The following is a 15,889-nucleotide window of genomic DNA, read 5'->3' on the forward strand; positions in this document are numbered from 1 at the left end:
ACCAAGAGAGAAATGAGATTCAATTAGAACCTACTTTGTTGCCAACTTCACATGAATACATCCTTTCGGTTAAGGAAGGAATCTGTGTTATTACAATGAATCTAAGAGGATCTTAAACGCCAGCATGGCAAGAAAAAGCCAAAAGATAAAAGCCATCAAGGCAAGAAAATCTTTTCATCTATTGCTGTCTTTGCCAATGAATTGTCAGTTTAAGTTGATTTAATAAAACATTTCTTTGCAGTAACAGGAAAATACAATTTTTTTAATTGAATTTTAGAAATATTTAGATTTTAAAATATTTATGACTTAACTATTTTTGACTTAATTTTTACCTGTGCCTAGTCTGTATTTTAAGCTAACATCAAAATTTTTTTTAAAAAAGGAAATCAATCAAACCTTTCTCTGCATTCTTGATAGAGTTTTTCTCTTCTCCTTGAAAGTCATGAACTTTTTTGGTTTATTAATATCTTCTGTGTCTTTTTTCACTTCTACTTCTTTGATTCTTAGGCACAGGAATGTTTTTAACATCTATCATTGAAGAAAACACAATTATACCACTTAATATTTATACTGCCCTCAAATATTTTAAACAGAATAATCATTAATGTTTATTTTCTTCGTTCATGCTAAAAAACAAAACAAAAACTTTCAAACATCTTTTATCACATTTTACACAAAGTTCTATTACCTTTTGGCCAAACATATTCAGTCATTTTCATCTATGAAGGATGCTAGTATTTAGCTGAATACACGTTAACATTATTTTGTAGCGTAATAAGAACAAGGAAGAGAGAACACTACATGGCACTGGTAGACAGGGTTACAAGAGTCAATCAGCCAGAAAAAAGCTTGGACCAGTATGGGATGAGAGGATATTTATTAGATATTTCTAAACCAGCTTTAATCTCTCAAACCAGATTCACTTTTGCAATTAACAGCTGTAATCCTTTTCTTTTCTAATAAAAAAATAACATAAAGACTAATATTATTAAGACAACTTATTTTCCCTTAAGCCAGTGGGTCTCCGACTTTCACAAACATCATAATCACCGAGAGGGCTTATTAAAACACAAATAGCTGGACCCTGTCCCCAGAGTTTCCGATTCAGCAGGTCTGCAGTGGGCCCCAGTATCCCTATTTTTAATTGCCATCTGATGCTGGTCCAGAGACCACAATGTCTTAAGCCATTCAAAAAACTCAGAAACTAATTTAGAAATTGATATACTGTGTGCTACAGCAGTCATCCAAATACAAAGACAAAAAGGGGGTTAAACCCTACATTTTGGGGGGATGAAACCACTCGACTGACCTGCAGTCAAAGCAACATTCTTGGGGAAAAAAAAAAACTTGAGAACTATAGGTTTGTATTATTTTAAAGCATGAAACGGAAACAAGGAAGAAATAGAAGCATAAATAATGAACCTAAAGTCATTAGAGATATCAGAAAGATCAATTTGAATATTCAGTAGATATTCTATGTGCTCATAAAATATCACCCACAAAGGACAAATAGCTCCAAATCAAAGAATGTGGCAGATGGTAAACTAACCTTCAGGAAGGGCACCAAGAATACAAAATAGTCTCTTCAACAAATGGGGTTGGGAAAATCGGATATCGGCATGCAGGAGAATGAAACTGGGCCCTTATCCTACCAGTCACAAAAATTAATCCAGAGTGGATTAAAGAAATATAAGACCTAAAACCATAAAACTCCTAGAAGAAAACAGGGGAAGAGCTCCTTGACACTGGTCTGAGCATTCATTTCTTAGATGTGACACCAAAAGCACAAGCATCAAAAGCAAAAACAAACAAGTAAGACTTAAACAAAAAAAACCTTGCACACACAAAGGAAACCATGAACAAAATGCAAAGGCATGTAGTTCCCATCCTGTGGCCCAATGGGATCAGAGGTGTCTCTATAGCACCAGGATGCAGGTCCGATCCCTGGCCCAGAACAGTGGGTTAAGAGATACGGTGTTGCTGTAGCTGTGGCTGTGGCTTAGATCACAATTGCGGCTCAGGTCTGATTCCTGGCTTAGGAACTCCATGTGCAGCGGGGCAGCCAAAAAAGAAAAAAAAAAATGTGTATGCAATATATAAAATGAAAACAGCTCCAAAATAGTTTCCATAGTATAAACCCATTTTTATTTAAAAATATAAACAAGGTATGTCTATAGCTACAGAGAATAACATCTAGAAGGCTATATACCAAATTGTTATGAGTGGTTACTTGTGGAGAATTGAATACTTTCACTCTATACATTTCTATAAAAAAATTGATTCCTCATAAGAACTGAAAATTAACTACGTAATTTGAAAATAAACGCAATACAAAAGTAAGAAAAGAAAGGCTTACCTCTGGCCTAACTTCATAATTTCTGCCCTTCACAAAACCAGAAATCACTTTAATCACGCCCAGGGAAGCTTGGCCTAATTTATCTTGTTTAAAGAGTTTCTTTACTGCCTCGCAACACATTTCAGATATCTGAAAAATAAAAGGTTACACTAAACGAGTGCTTCTCAACCTCAGCAGGACTGACATTTAGGGCCAGATAATTCTTTGTTGTGGGTGCCTATCTTGTGCACTGTAGGATATTTAGAAGCCTCCCTGACTTTTACCCATCAGATGCCAGGATCAACATTTCCCACCACCGCAGCCATGACTATCAAAATGTGTGTAGACACAGCTTAATAATGTTCCCTGGAGGGCAAACAAAACTGCCTCCCATTCAGAACCACTGCACTAAACTTATGCTCAAACAATTTTTTTTTTTTTTGCTTTTTTAGGGCCACCCCTGCAGCATATGGAAGTTTCCAGGCTAGGGGTTGAACTGGAGCTGCAGCTGCCAGCCTATGCCACAGCCACAGCCACATGGGATCCTACCCACATCTGCGACCTATACCAACAGCTCATGGCAACGCCAGATCCCTGACCCACTGAACAAGGCCAGGGATCAAACCCGCATCCTCATGGATCCTAGTCGGGCTCATTACCACTGAGCCACAATAGGAACTTCCCAAACAATTTGTTTAAAGAGACAGTATTTAACAAAAGATCTTATTTTAGCAATAAATAATAGCTCCAAATGAATTCTGAGAGGAGAGAGAGAAAAAAAAATAATCATATGGTCTATAATTTTCTGATAAGGACAAGAGCAACAACAGCAACCCACCGATTTTGACACGTCATTCATGAGAGGGACAATCAATACAATGATGTTGTTGTGGAAGTTGAAATGAGGTAGAGCCACCAACAGCTCACACAAGCTCTTCACAGCCACCTCTGCCAGTCCCTTGTAGGCCTTTAAGGAAACTACATTACTTTTCTTCACCTTCCTTTGCTTCCAGTCTAATCAAAGGATAACTGTAGTTACTTTACTCATTAGTTAAAATTTCAATGAATTAGTTTCTTTTACAATAATAAGCAATAATGTGAAAATTCAACACAACATGAAACATGAATTCTTTATTTTTTCTGTTATAGTTCTATTGGACAGTGCTGGCCTACATGAAGCTCCCAGGCCCTAGAATAAATGTAGGTTCCAATTGGGATGCCAGAGCACAGAAGCTATATCTGTGCTAACCCCCCTCCCACATCCATGCTATTACTGGGCCAACAGATTCAGTGGTCCTGTTGCAGCTGAGATAGCAGCTGGACCATCCTGAGGCCCACCACTGAGTATGAAAGCCCAAGTGAGTCAGGTGAAAGCAACTTGCCTTGGCAATTAAATCTCTTCCCCATTCAGGACCAACTGTTTCTTATGCCCTTCCTCTTCTAAACATCGAGAACAGGGCTTGATAGTTAATCATCCTGAATAACTGACTTATTAAGTTCATCTTCAAGGCACTCACTACATCCACTTCACGTTATCCTTCTCTCCTAACTACTTCCTCCAAATAAAGCACAGAATAAAATCCAACCACTCATGAATTCAAGAAACGTAATACAACTACTTACTAGTAAAGGACTGTAGCAACCATACTATTAATACTGAGAGCTGATAGAGTGCCAAGGACAGGCTAGACACAATTCTAAGTACTTTATATCTACACATGAGTTCACTCCTCACAACAGTTCTATGATTAAGTACTACTCTCGGTCTCATTTTACACACAGAAGAGCTGGGGCACAGACAGACTGCCGTTTGCCCATCACATAGGTATTAAGAAGTGAACGGTATTTAAGCCCAGGAAGTCTGACTCCAGACCCGGCTCCGATCATACACTATATTGACTCAACACAGCACAGAAAACGGAAGTCACCTTCCTGATCAAAGCTAAGTGTGTTACATACTTGTAAGATATTTTTAATATACCTTTAACCATTTGCTCCAGATTTTCCAAATAAAATTTATATTGGCTAACCAGGCCTTCTTCAAATTCTCTTAATTTTTGGGTTTCTTTGCGGATCTAAAAAGACCAAAAAGATCGTTTTCTTAAATCAAAACACTGAAATCTATTTTTTAATGAGCACAAAATATGAGTGCCTATTATATATGGAGTCTTGTAAAAACAAATTTAAAAAACCCCCTATTTCTCCTATCTCTAGCTATACAAAATTTTCAACTTATTTTGTGTAGTAATTATATCCAGCATTACCTTGGTAGATTTTTCTGCTTCTGTAAGAGGCCGTATCTTATATGATGGAGTAATGTCTTTAAATAATTCCATCAGAGAAACTACCACCAGCTTTCGAACAGTGACAGCCACATCAGGATCCTGTTCCATCAGCATGGAACGTAATTCTTTCAATTTTTTAATCTGTTAAAGAAACAACTTATAAGGCTAGAGAAACGGCAAAACAATTATGAACAAGTGACAATATATGGCACAATAAGTGAAATTCACACAATGGTTCAGACTATTCAAACCACACACAACTCCAGGCACTGCTCACATTAACAAAAGATAAATCACTAAAATTTAATCTTACTTCTGTGAAATAACGTTAGAAAAAATATGCTTAAGAAAGTTTAAATTTATTAATCTACCTATTTTTTAGAAATTCTTTATTAGGTTTTCTTTTGTTTTTTTATTTTTCATGATGCTACTTTTTTTAAATTAAAGTATAGTTGATATTTGTCTAACTTACTTTAGTACGCTAATATCTACATTCATTCACGTTGCTGCGAATGGCATTGGTTTTTCTTAAAGTATGTGTCCTATTTTCCAAAAAACACTTTTTGAAATATATTAAAATGTTACATACATCAAATAAGTATATTAATCATCTGTACATGAACTAAATATACACTTGTATGTGAATTAAATATATCCACATTAACTTTAGCTTCAACAAGACTCATATAAAGATCATTTGTTGTATGTAATGAAGTGAAAAACTGGTTTCCAACAAATGTGCTTGAGTGGATGAACTACCGCTGCCCACTGAAGTGGTAGCTCAAGAAACAACACTCTGGTTGGTGAGCAATGTTTGCTATATGGTAGTGAGCAGGACAAATATGCCATCACCTATGTGCAGCCCTAACTTGTATGAAATGAGCATGAGGATCCAGAATCAGAAGACCTAGGTTCCAATCTAATGGCTGCTAAAATCTGGAGCACAGCACTTGAATTTTTAAAGACTCAATTTTTCAGCTATAAAATGAGATCAATAGCTTTTGCTTCTATGGTTTTATACAGATTAAATGAGATCATAATGGTGAGAAATATTCCAAATCCCCTCCCCAAATCTGCTCCAGACCTTCCCCTCGCTTTATTACAAAAGGACAAGTACTACTGCAAAGCATACCCACGTGAATTTTTTCCATAAATGTAAACAACCTACTTTATCATTCAATAAACAAATATTTGTTGTAATAGGATGCTAGGGACACCAAGATAACAAGAATAATAGTACCACTTCAATGTCTTCAGGTATATTTTACCATTTAATCCTCAGAACAAAGTTTTAAAATAGGTACCATCTTCTTTTTAGAAATGAAGAAAACGAGTCTTGGGTAAAACAAGTTACCCAAAGTCTAATAGACAGTACACAGTAGAGCCAAGATTGAACCTCAGGTTTCTTGAGCCCACATGTTATGACATCACCATCTCTACCACTGTGCCCATGACCCACTGCTAATTCATTACAACTCTTCAGTCTATTTCACTTAAAACATTTCCACCTTACAAGTATCCCTGAACAAATCTCAGCGACTTTTGTGTAGCGCGTTCCTTAAGAACTCTAAGGAACTTCTGTGTAGCAGGTTCCTTAAGAAGATTGATCAAGCAATTTGCTAGTTGGTTCCTCCTCCCTAGTACTATTTATTTTTACATTCAGCACATTTAGAGTTACAACATTAAGTCCAGTATTTTCAATTAGACATGAAGAAATTAAGACTCAGAATGTTTAACTGACTTTTCTAAGATCACAGAAGAAATGAAACTGGATTAGGCTAAGACTCTGTCTACTCTCTTACTCTCACAGTTAATACATTTTGTTAATGCTTTTCCTTTCTGCGTGTGCTTACGGCTAACAAGAGAATCTTAAAAGATCAGACAGTTACACCACATAATATGAAGAGCCTAAGGAAGTTAATTACACTTACATTACTTTCCGGATCTGATAATATGGCAGATGCCAAAGCTGCAATATGCATTTTCTTCTCCTGTAGTTTCTTCTTCCTTTCAATTAAATGTTCTTCTAAAGTCAGCTCTTTAATGGGCTCTTCAATGATCTCTGAAACAGATTAGGTTTCCCTTCTTTAACATTTCTTTATTTACAAGTATCCAAGAACATTAAATAATAAAATTTTCTTGTAGTAACAGATAAACATGACAGCTAACTTTTATCAAGCGCCTGCCATGGGCCAAGATTCCCATATTATCCTCTCAATAATAATCAGATGAGGTAGTTATTATCCTTAACCCCATTTTGTAGATAAACCAAGGCAAAAAGAAAGTAACTTGCCTAAGCTAACATACCTGGAAGAATTGAGAGTCAAACCCAGGCAGTCTGACTTAAGAGTTCATATTCTTAACAAACAAGAGAAAAAGCAATCTGATTTAGTTTTTAAATAGTACAGAATATGCTCCTTTGTTTTCAACTCTACATAATTGAGTGTAGACACACTCAAATGACACAAAATACTTCCACCTTAAGATATTCACAGGGAACTAGATTTAATAAACACTACAGTCATAATTTGTAATGAGCCTACCCAGGATGCCTAAGAACAGCTGAATAGTTGACCTGTAATCTCATTTACACTAATAAGGTTTGCGAAGAGAAAGTAAAATTTAACCAGCATGTTCTATCACAAATTCCAAACCAATATAGTTTCAAACTATAAAATACGTTCTTTCAGTTTAACTTTGATTAGAATTGTTCTAGCTATTAGAACCCACATTTAGTTAGGTAAAACCAACACATATAAAGTATAATTGCTCTAAGAAAGAACCAAAATAATTTTGTACCACAGAATCATTTTTATAATTTAAAGCTCAAAAATTAAGTTATTTGGGAGTTCCCATCATGGCGCAGCAGAAATGAATCCGACTAGGAACCATGAGGTTGCAGGACTGATCCCTGGCCTCACTCAGTGAGTTAAGGCTCCGGCGTTGCCGCGAGCTGTGGTGTAGGTCACCGATGCAGCTCAGATCTGGTGTTGCTGTTGCTGTGGCTGTGATGCAGGCCAGCTGCTGTGGCTCCAATTTGACCCCTAGCCTGGGAACCTGCATATGCCACCCACGGGTGCAGCCCTAAAAAGCAAAAAAAAAATTAAGTTATTTGTAGGCAGGTCCTTCATTTACAATTTAAAATAATTCAAAAGAGTAAGTTTACAAAATTCTTCATGCATGCTTAAAAATCACCAATGTAACCACATATAATTTTGCATAATATAAGCAACAAGGAATCAAATTACACAAGGTGAGACTTTCAACATGTGGTAAAATGTTCCAAATGATCTTAAAATGACCAGTACTCCAAATATAATTAACAGTGCTGTATGTTACATGAAAGTTGCTAAAAGGATAAATGCTAGGACTTCTTATCACAAGAAAAAAATAAAAAATAAAATTCACTATTATGTAAAAAAATGTAATTCTCAATTTACGATGTAGTAACTAGAAAGATGCAACCCATTACCTTCCTCAGGTTCCATTTCTTCTTGATCTTCTTCATCTTGGTTACTGTCAATAACTATATGGAAAATACACATATAAATATGTGATAATATACTTAAGTGGTGAAATTGCAAAGAAAAGCAGGGAAGTGATTACCATAAAACTCGAAAACAGTTACTCTTGTTAGAAGACAGCCATTAGTGACTGAGGGAACGCAAGGGAAGTTTCTGGGTGCTAGCAGTACTTCTTGCCTAGATGGTAGATTTATGGGTATGTTTTTTGTGATAAGCCACATAACTTTACATCTTTTATTTTTAGACTTTTATGTCTGTTTTATTTCTCAAAAAATACATGTAAGAAAAAAGCCAATAAAGGATGACCAATATGCTCTAGTTTTAGAAACAACGTAAGTTAGAATGAAATACTCTGAAAAGATCACTCTAACCTTGAGGCTTCAGCTGTTCACAGGTGGCACCAAGCACCTGAGATAATCATCTTTATTTCCAGCCAAAATCATCAACCTTGCTATATGACTAACTGCGGCTACCCCCTTTTTGTAGGTACGGATAAAAGGCAATACGGACTACACGGGCTGATCAGAGTCACCTGGCTTCTCTCTGGTCTGTGGGATTATGCCACTTTTATCTTTGATAGGAAGCAAGTGAATCAGTTCCTTCTCTGATGCAGTTTGCAGAGTTCTTGGTATCTTTTCATATTTATCAATAACACGCTCATGCTTTCGCTTCTTGGCGTGAACAGGCTCACTGTAGAAAAAAATTACTTTTTAGTTTTAATATATTTAGAAAGGAACGTATAGACCTATCATTTTAAAAGTACAGAAAAATAAACCACTAATCCAAACTTAAACAGGCATATAGATATTAGCACCTAGACCATAGCACTTGAACAGTAAATGAATAAATGAATTATACAGTTTCTCATAAAGACTCAAACTATGGCTACATTTAGTTTTCCCTTTGGATGCAAAATAAAGGTGAAAATCAGAGCAGATCTTTTTGAAGAATATTCCACAGAGCCAAGGTTGACATCATGTTGCTTTCTTTCCCCAAACTTTCAGAACATAGCATGGACTTAGGAATTAAAAATATCTAAGTTTAGGGTAGTTCCCATGTGGTTCCCATTGTGGTGCAGCAGAAACAAATCCAACTGGTACCCATGAAGATGTAGGTTTAATCCTTGCTCAGTGGGTTCGGGATCTGGCGTTGCCATGAACTGTGGTGTAGGTCGAAGCCTCAGCTCAGATCCCACGTCCCCATGGCTGTGGCGTAGGCCAGCAGCTACAGCTCTGGTTTGACCCCTAGCCTGGGAACTTCCATATCCTACACGTGTGGCCCTAAAAAAAAAAAAAGAAAAAAAATTTTTAAATATCTAAGTTTAAATTTCAGATCCACTACTGTGACTATGGGGAAAGCATTAGTTTCCTTTGTGTAAAGGGGAGTAATGCTTACCTAATAGGGTAACAAGGACTAATATCATGGCCATAAAGAACTCAGGACTGTTCTGCCCCAAACAGAATACTTTATGCATTCATTCTACTTCACCATTCAGATTCAAAAGAAATAAAGATAGGAATTCCCGCTGTGGTTCAGTGGTTAACAAACCCAACTAGTATCCATGAGGACACGGGTTTGATACCTGGCCTTGCTCACTGGGTTGGTATCCAGCATTGCTGTGAGCTGTGGTGTAGGCCAGTGGCTACAGCTCCGATTTGACCCCAAGCCTGGGAACTTCCATTTGCTGCAGGTGCAGCCCTAAAAAGAAAAAAAAAAGGCAAGATATATATTAAATAAAATCAGCTTCTTTTATTTATGAACTTTATTAAGGAATTCAACTGAATAGGGTTTATTCTTTGTAAACATTGTGTCCAGAGCTAAGCAGTGTCTTGCACTGACCATCTGAGTAAAATTCAGAACCAAGTTTTTAATACTGAAAGGACATGAATGATTATAATCTAAATAAAATGTTACCTAGAAGAAAGATCTCTTGTCAGAAAAGATGCTCTTTGTCCTAAATCTTTCATTAACTGTAAGTCATCTTCATCCATCATATCTAAAGGAAGGGCTTCCTCTTCTTCTTCCTCTTCCCTCTCAATCCTTTTACCTATTCCATTAAAACAAACAAACAAATAAAAATCAGGGGAGTTCCCATCATGACTCAGTGGAAACAAATCTGACTAGCATCCATGAAGATGCAGGTTCAATCCCTGGCCTTGCTCAGTGGGTTAAGGATCTGGCATTGCCATGACCTGTGGTGTAGTTCCCAGATACGGCTTGGATCCTTCGTTGCTGTGGCTATGACATAGGCCAGCAGCTGCAGCTACGATTTGACCCCTAGCCTGGGAACTTCCATATGCCGCGGGTGTGGCCCTAAAAAGACAAAAATTAAAAAATCAGAAATAAGTATCAGAGAGGTAGAATTCTTCATTCTTGCGACTACAATAAGAAAGCTTACACTTTTCTAATACTTTAGCCCAATGTTTTTAAACAGGAGCACTACTGACATGTTGGGAAGAACAACTCTTTGCTGTACGTGGGTGTCCTATGTTAGGCAAAATGATAGCATCTCCAATACCTTAAGTCTAAATGCCAGGAGATTCTTAGGTCCCTGTAAGAACCAAAAAATAAATGTGTCTCCTCCATTCTGCAACATGTTTCAGAGCATCTGAGAACCAATCAATGACTTAGTCCTTTAGCTCCTTCTGATCTCCAAAGTTTTTCACTTCCATTCCGCTTCAGCCACCCCTCCAAGGGCCACATCCCAAATCTTGGTGCTCACTCCACTGTCCGACCAGAACCTTTTCTCCTTCTAGCCCTCATTCAGTTACTTTTACTACACTTCTTGACCAAATATACAGACCTTCAATTCATCCTTTGGCCTCTCTACTTTCTACCTATTAATGTGTTCTATCTTTACTCTGTCGCTTAGATTGCATGATTATCACTTCAAACACCCTTCTATCAATATCTTCAACTACTTTCCCTACATTTTAGGCACTTACATCTAACAAAACTTCAACTACAGATCATTCTAAGTTCTTTCTCCGTCCCTTGCTCGCGCTTTTTTTTTTTTTTTTTTTTTTTTTGCCTTTTTGCCTTTTTGCCTTTTTTTTAGGGCCGCACCCACAGCATATGGAGGTTTCTAGGCTAGGAGTCAAATCAGAGCTATAGCCACGGGCCTATGTCACAGCCACAGCAATGCCAGATCAGAGCCGAGTCTGTGACCTACACCACAGCTTATGGCAATGCCAGATCCTTAACCCACTGAGCGAGGCCAGGGATTGAACCTGCGTCCTCATGGATGTTTTGGTTTCCGCTGAGCCATGAAGGGAACTCCTCTTTCTCTCTTTTTTATAAAAAAATGAATGGCCACTGAATGCCAAGCACTGTTCCAAGTGCTGAGGATCCAACCATGGACAAGACGATCTTAGCATTTTTCCTAATGGAATTTATTATTGTTCCTGACTCCACTGACACTTGAAAATATTGCTATATAAATAAGCGCACTGCACAGAATGGAAGTCCTATCTATTTTAAGTGAGCCTGCCATTTCTCAAAGCTGACCAGCAATTAGTTTATTTCCCTTTCTGTTTTCCCAAGAGTTCAAATCTCTTACTAACATCACACTTCTAACCCCATCACCTACCTCACTTCATAATCATCAGAAAACCTAGATTACTATATCACTAAGAAAAGCTATAATCTAGAAACTCCTTCAATTTCCCACAATGAATTCAACAGCATCTGCATTCAACTTTTCCTTTTTCCTACTCCTAACACTGGAAGAGGCACCTCTCCTCCTATGCTCTGGATCCCCCAAACTCATGCTTTCTCTTGCCTTGTTCTTCATTGAAGCCCTCTCTCCCCCATATCTTCTACCTCTCCAGTATATTGATTTCTTCACATTAACATTTTAAGATGGTCAAGTCATTTTCCAGGAGGAAATTCATTAATCTCATGCCAAAATTTAAAATACATTCTAAACTGCTTAAATGCACATAAAAAGAGGCAGCTGCTAAAAAAATTTTTGGAGGAAGTGATGAAAGGTGCATCATTTGCTGTATAGAACTTATAGATCATATAGCTAGACTATGTCCCTACCTTAGACTTTTTTTTTTTTTTTTTTTTTTTTAGGGCCGCACCCATGGCATATGGAAGTTCCCAGGCTAGGGGTCGAATCGGAGCTACAGCCTACATCACAGCTACAGCCATGCCAGATCTGAGCTGAGTCTGTGACCTACACCACAGGTCATGGCAACGCAAGATCCTTAACCCACTGAGCAAGGCCAGGGATCGAACCCACATCCTCATGAACCACTGAGCCAGGAAGGGAACTTCCTGTCTCTATCTTAGTCTTAACAGCTATACACAACTGCATACATTTCTATCATTTATTTTAACAATTCCTTGTTAATAGACAGTTTACTTTCAGTTTTTGGCAGTGGTATTTCCTTCTTTCTTTTTTTTCCTGTTATTATTGATAGTGTTGCAATGAACATGCTTAGGCACACATAGTCTTGGCAATTTTTTTCAAATAATCATAAGATGAATTCCTAGCAGGGAGATTGGTGGGTCAGAGGAAAGTCCATTTCTTTCTTTCAAATCCTTCCATGATTGTTTACAGGAAGTAACAATGAGTTTATGTTTATAGGAAGTACATATGAGTTTAAGAGTACACACACACACACACACACACACACACACACGAAGTTTTTTCCTTGTTTTACTCAAATAGTATAAGCCTATCTTGCACATGATGATGGCTTATAATTTCAAGTGGGTGAAAACTTCAAAACACAACTACTTGTCACCTTTTTTAATTAAAATCTTATTTTATATTATTTCATGTTAGAACACCATTTCCTTCTTTCTTGAAACACTCTTCATTTCTAAGACACTGTACAATTCAAGTTTTCTTTCAAATTTTCTGGCTACAGGTTCCTCCACTAAATGCTGAGGTTTCTTAAAATTCTCTTCTAGGTTCTCTTACTTTCATGCTACACAGTCTTCACAGTGATTTTACCCAAGACTAAGGCTTCATTTACCATCTGTGTGCTGATAATTCCCAAAATTATACTCTCCAACCCAGATCTTTCACTTATACTCTTACACCCAACTGCCTGAGAGACTTCATTTAGATGTACAATATGTAAAAATGAAGAAATTGTTTGCTTTTATTTTTAAAATATAATTATTAACACATCATGCTTTTTAAGTTCTTCTGAAATTTAGAGAGAAGAAAACACTGCATTTTTCTTTTTAACAGAAGAAGTACCTAGAAATTAGGTGACCAAATAAGGCCACATGGCTTGTAGGTAACAAAAATCACAAGAAAAGTTCAAGTTTCCTAACTTTCACTCCTATAACATTTTTATACATCACAATAACATGTTCCCAAGGGATGAAACTAAATAGGTCAGGATAAGAGAATGAGATACGCATGAGAAGAATAGTCAGACACCGTCAAACATAAATACCCTGAAAGTACCAGTAACATGGGAGAAACACTGGTCTGACTCAACATGATCATATTCCTTACCTGTTTTGAGTACTTGGGAGTTTCTGAATAGGTTTACAAAAGAATGACCCTGAGGAGTACAGCTCAATTTCCCCGCAAGTTTCCAAGTGAAACCTGGCAACACTGTGAAGAACACCCCATTCTTACCTTAGCTAACTGTCAGTGAATGGGAAAGGGGCAGAGCTGGCATGCTCCCCAACAGTAGTACATGGCTACTCTGAGTTTGTTTTCCCCAAGTATGTATTGTATCTTCAGATCTGCTTTCTAGACAAACTAAAAGCAGAGGCTAGCTCTTTCTCACTGTGGATACTGTACTGAAATGTTTTTTCATTCTGATTATGATCAATTATACAAAACTATGATCTGTACCTACTTTTAGGAAGACCTGAGAACAAGAAGAGTGATTACTAGAAAGCAAATGTATTCCATGAAGAACACTTCAGAATAAATCAATGGAAATGGGAGCATGGGAATGCTTCCCAATTACCTCGATGTTTTTTCTTTGGGTCCTCCAATGGAATAGGTTTCTTAGACACAGCATCTTTTACAGCTTGCCTTAGTTTCCTCTGTTCTTTTCGGTATTTCTTCTGAGTGCTTTGTTGTTTAAGTTGTTTGTTTTTTAGTTTGTTTTCAAGCTTGACTTTACTAGTTTTTAGCAATTTCCGAAAGCTTGGGACCTGTTTTTTATTTCGTCTCTAGAAAAAAACAAAAGGACCACTGTATATGCAGAAATTTAAATTACTTTATTTTAAAAATCAGATTAAAGAGAATTGATTTTAAATTTCATTAGACCAATTCCACAATTTTAACATCTCCCAGCCATAGGCCTTGCATATAAGAGCTAAAACCAAACTGTGGCATTAATCCTACAGAATGGCACTAGATCGTCAGTTATTCAGCTGCAGGTTCTTCCTGTGACCAGAATCCACAGCTGCTCAAAAGAGTCTAAGACTCCAAAAAAGGTGAAGAACCACTGAGCTAGTGGTAAAGGGTTACTCAAGGATAGCTGAACATCTGTAGTTTGGCATATTAAGAGCAAAATGCCAGGTGTCTTTAGCAATAACAACTGCCATTTACATATCACTTTACTGTTCACAAAGTGCTCTAACATATTACCCCCAACAGCCTAATTAAGTAATGATTGCTGTTTTCCTCGTATTTTGATGAAGCTACGTCTTAAAGAGATTAGGAGACTTGTCAAAGACCTTTAAACTAAGGAAAGCAAAACTGAGCTTCGGTATGCGGATCACAACTTTCTTGAAGGTCATTGTATCAAAATTCACTTGCTTCCTATTCCCTTACCCTTTACGGGGAAAAGGGGGGCCGGGGGTCTTATCTCAGGTCCCACGACACATAAGCTCATTGAAGACAGGACCTCGCTTGCCATCTGTAAAATAACATGTTCCAAAGATAGTCTCGAAGGACCATTCAAGTGTGACATCCTGCGAATACAAGATTCCGTGCTAGTCTCACTGTGGCCCCCAACAGCCAAGAGCGCACAGTGGGCGATGAAGAAGGAGCCAGGTCTATGGGCGGGGAAGCTGACAGCGCATAAAGAGTCAGAAAGAAGCCCCTAATCTAGGCCACCAAACCCCACACAAGGGCAAAAACCCGTCGAAAAGCTACAGTAAGCCGCGCCTCTGTGAGCCAAAGGGGCCCTAAACCGCGAGCTTCTAAAGACACTTACAGCCTTCATCCTTAAGTCTGCACGGAATCCCGGCCAGACAAATTCGCCAAGAGCAAAGGTAATCCAGGAATTCCAAAGGGGCGACACACGTGCAAAACAAGCAACACCGTCGGCCGGAAGCTGCCGCTAGCCGTCCGCCTCTTCCGCCGCCGGAAATGGAGGCGGGACTTCCGCAGACAGGTGAGGGCGCGCGCCCTCTCGCGGTGACGTCCTCAAAGGCCCTGGGCCGGATCCGCCCCGGCGTGCACGCGCATGGGCATGCCCGCAACCCTGAATCGTCAAAGGTGGGAGGTGGGAGGTGGGAGGTGGGAGGTGGGTGGTGGGTGGTGGGAGTTACTTTACAGTGTCTGAATCTTTGACTCCTACACTATTTCCTTGAAATTCTTCATGAAATCAAGCGCCTACTCTCAGGACGAAAGGACGTGACTTTTTTCAATCACCTTCCTGCAGTTTGTACCTCTCCTCATATTTAGCTTGTTGGAGGATGTAGCTCGCCTCATCTTTCTGTTATAGATACTAATTTTTGCACTCAGCGTTTCTTCCGTGATGTCGTGAGGACAGAGAAGAGCTTATTCCTCATGGGTATTACCCTACTCT

At 38.1% G+C, this 15,889-nt stretch overlaps 1 protein-coding gene across 2 annotated transcripts in view; it reads right to left on the reverse strand.

The window, feature by feature from the left end:
* The window catches only part of NOC3L (NOC3 like DNA replication regulator), a 35,031-nt gene extending 19,603 nt beyond the window's left edge, over positions 1 to 15,428 (reverse strand). The window contains exons 1-11 of one of the 2 annotated variants that reach the window (XR_014825618.1): positions 15,293 to 15,428; positions 14,093 to 14,300; positions 10,059 to 10,191; positions 8,677 to 8,834; positions 8,093 to 8,146; positions 6,552 to 6,682; positions 4,600 to 4,761; positions 4,317 to 4,410; positions 3,174 to 3,349; positions 2,357 to 2,485; positions 397 to 528 (exon numbers count right to left, since the gene is read on the reverse strand). Coding sequence is in view for 1 of the 2 variants with exons in the window: in NM_001144115.1 (NP_001137587.1) it covers positions 397 to 528; positions 2,357 to 2,485; positions 3,174 to 3,349; positions 4,317 to 4,410; positions 4,600 to 4,761; positions 6,552 to 6,682; positions 8,093 to 8,146; positions 8,677 to 8,834; positions 10,059 to 10,191; positions 14,093 to 14,300; positions 15,293 to 15,301 (1,386 nt within the window). In the remaining variant the exon portion in view is untranslated. 2 annotated transcript variants of the gene reach the window in all.
* Positions 15,429 to 15,889: the final 461 nt, after the last annotated feature.

The sequence above is a fragment of the Sus scrofa genome, chromosome 14 (assembly GCF_054392235.1).
Source record: "Sus scrofa isolate SSC_HxYL_T2T_F1_AM1 chromosome 14, Sscrofa_HxYL_maternal_Yorkshire_Landrace_v2.0, whole genome shotgun sequence".
Taxonomy (NCBI): Eukaryota; Metazoa; Chordata; class Mammalia; order Artiodactyla; family Suidae; genus Sus; species Sus scrofa.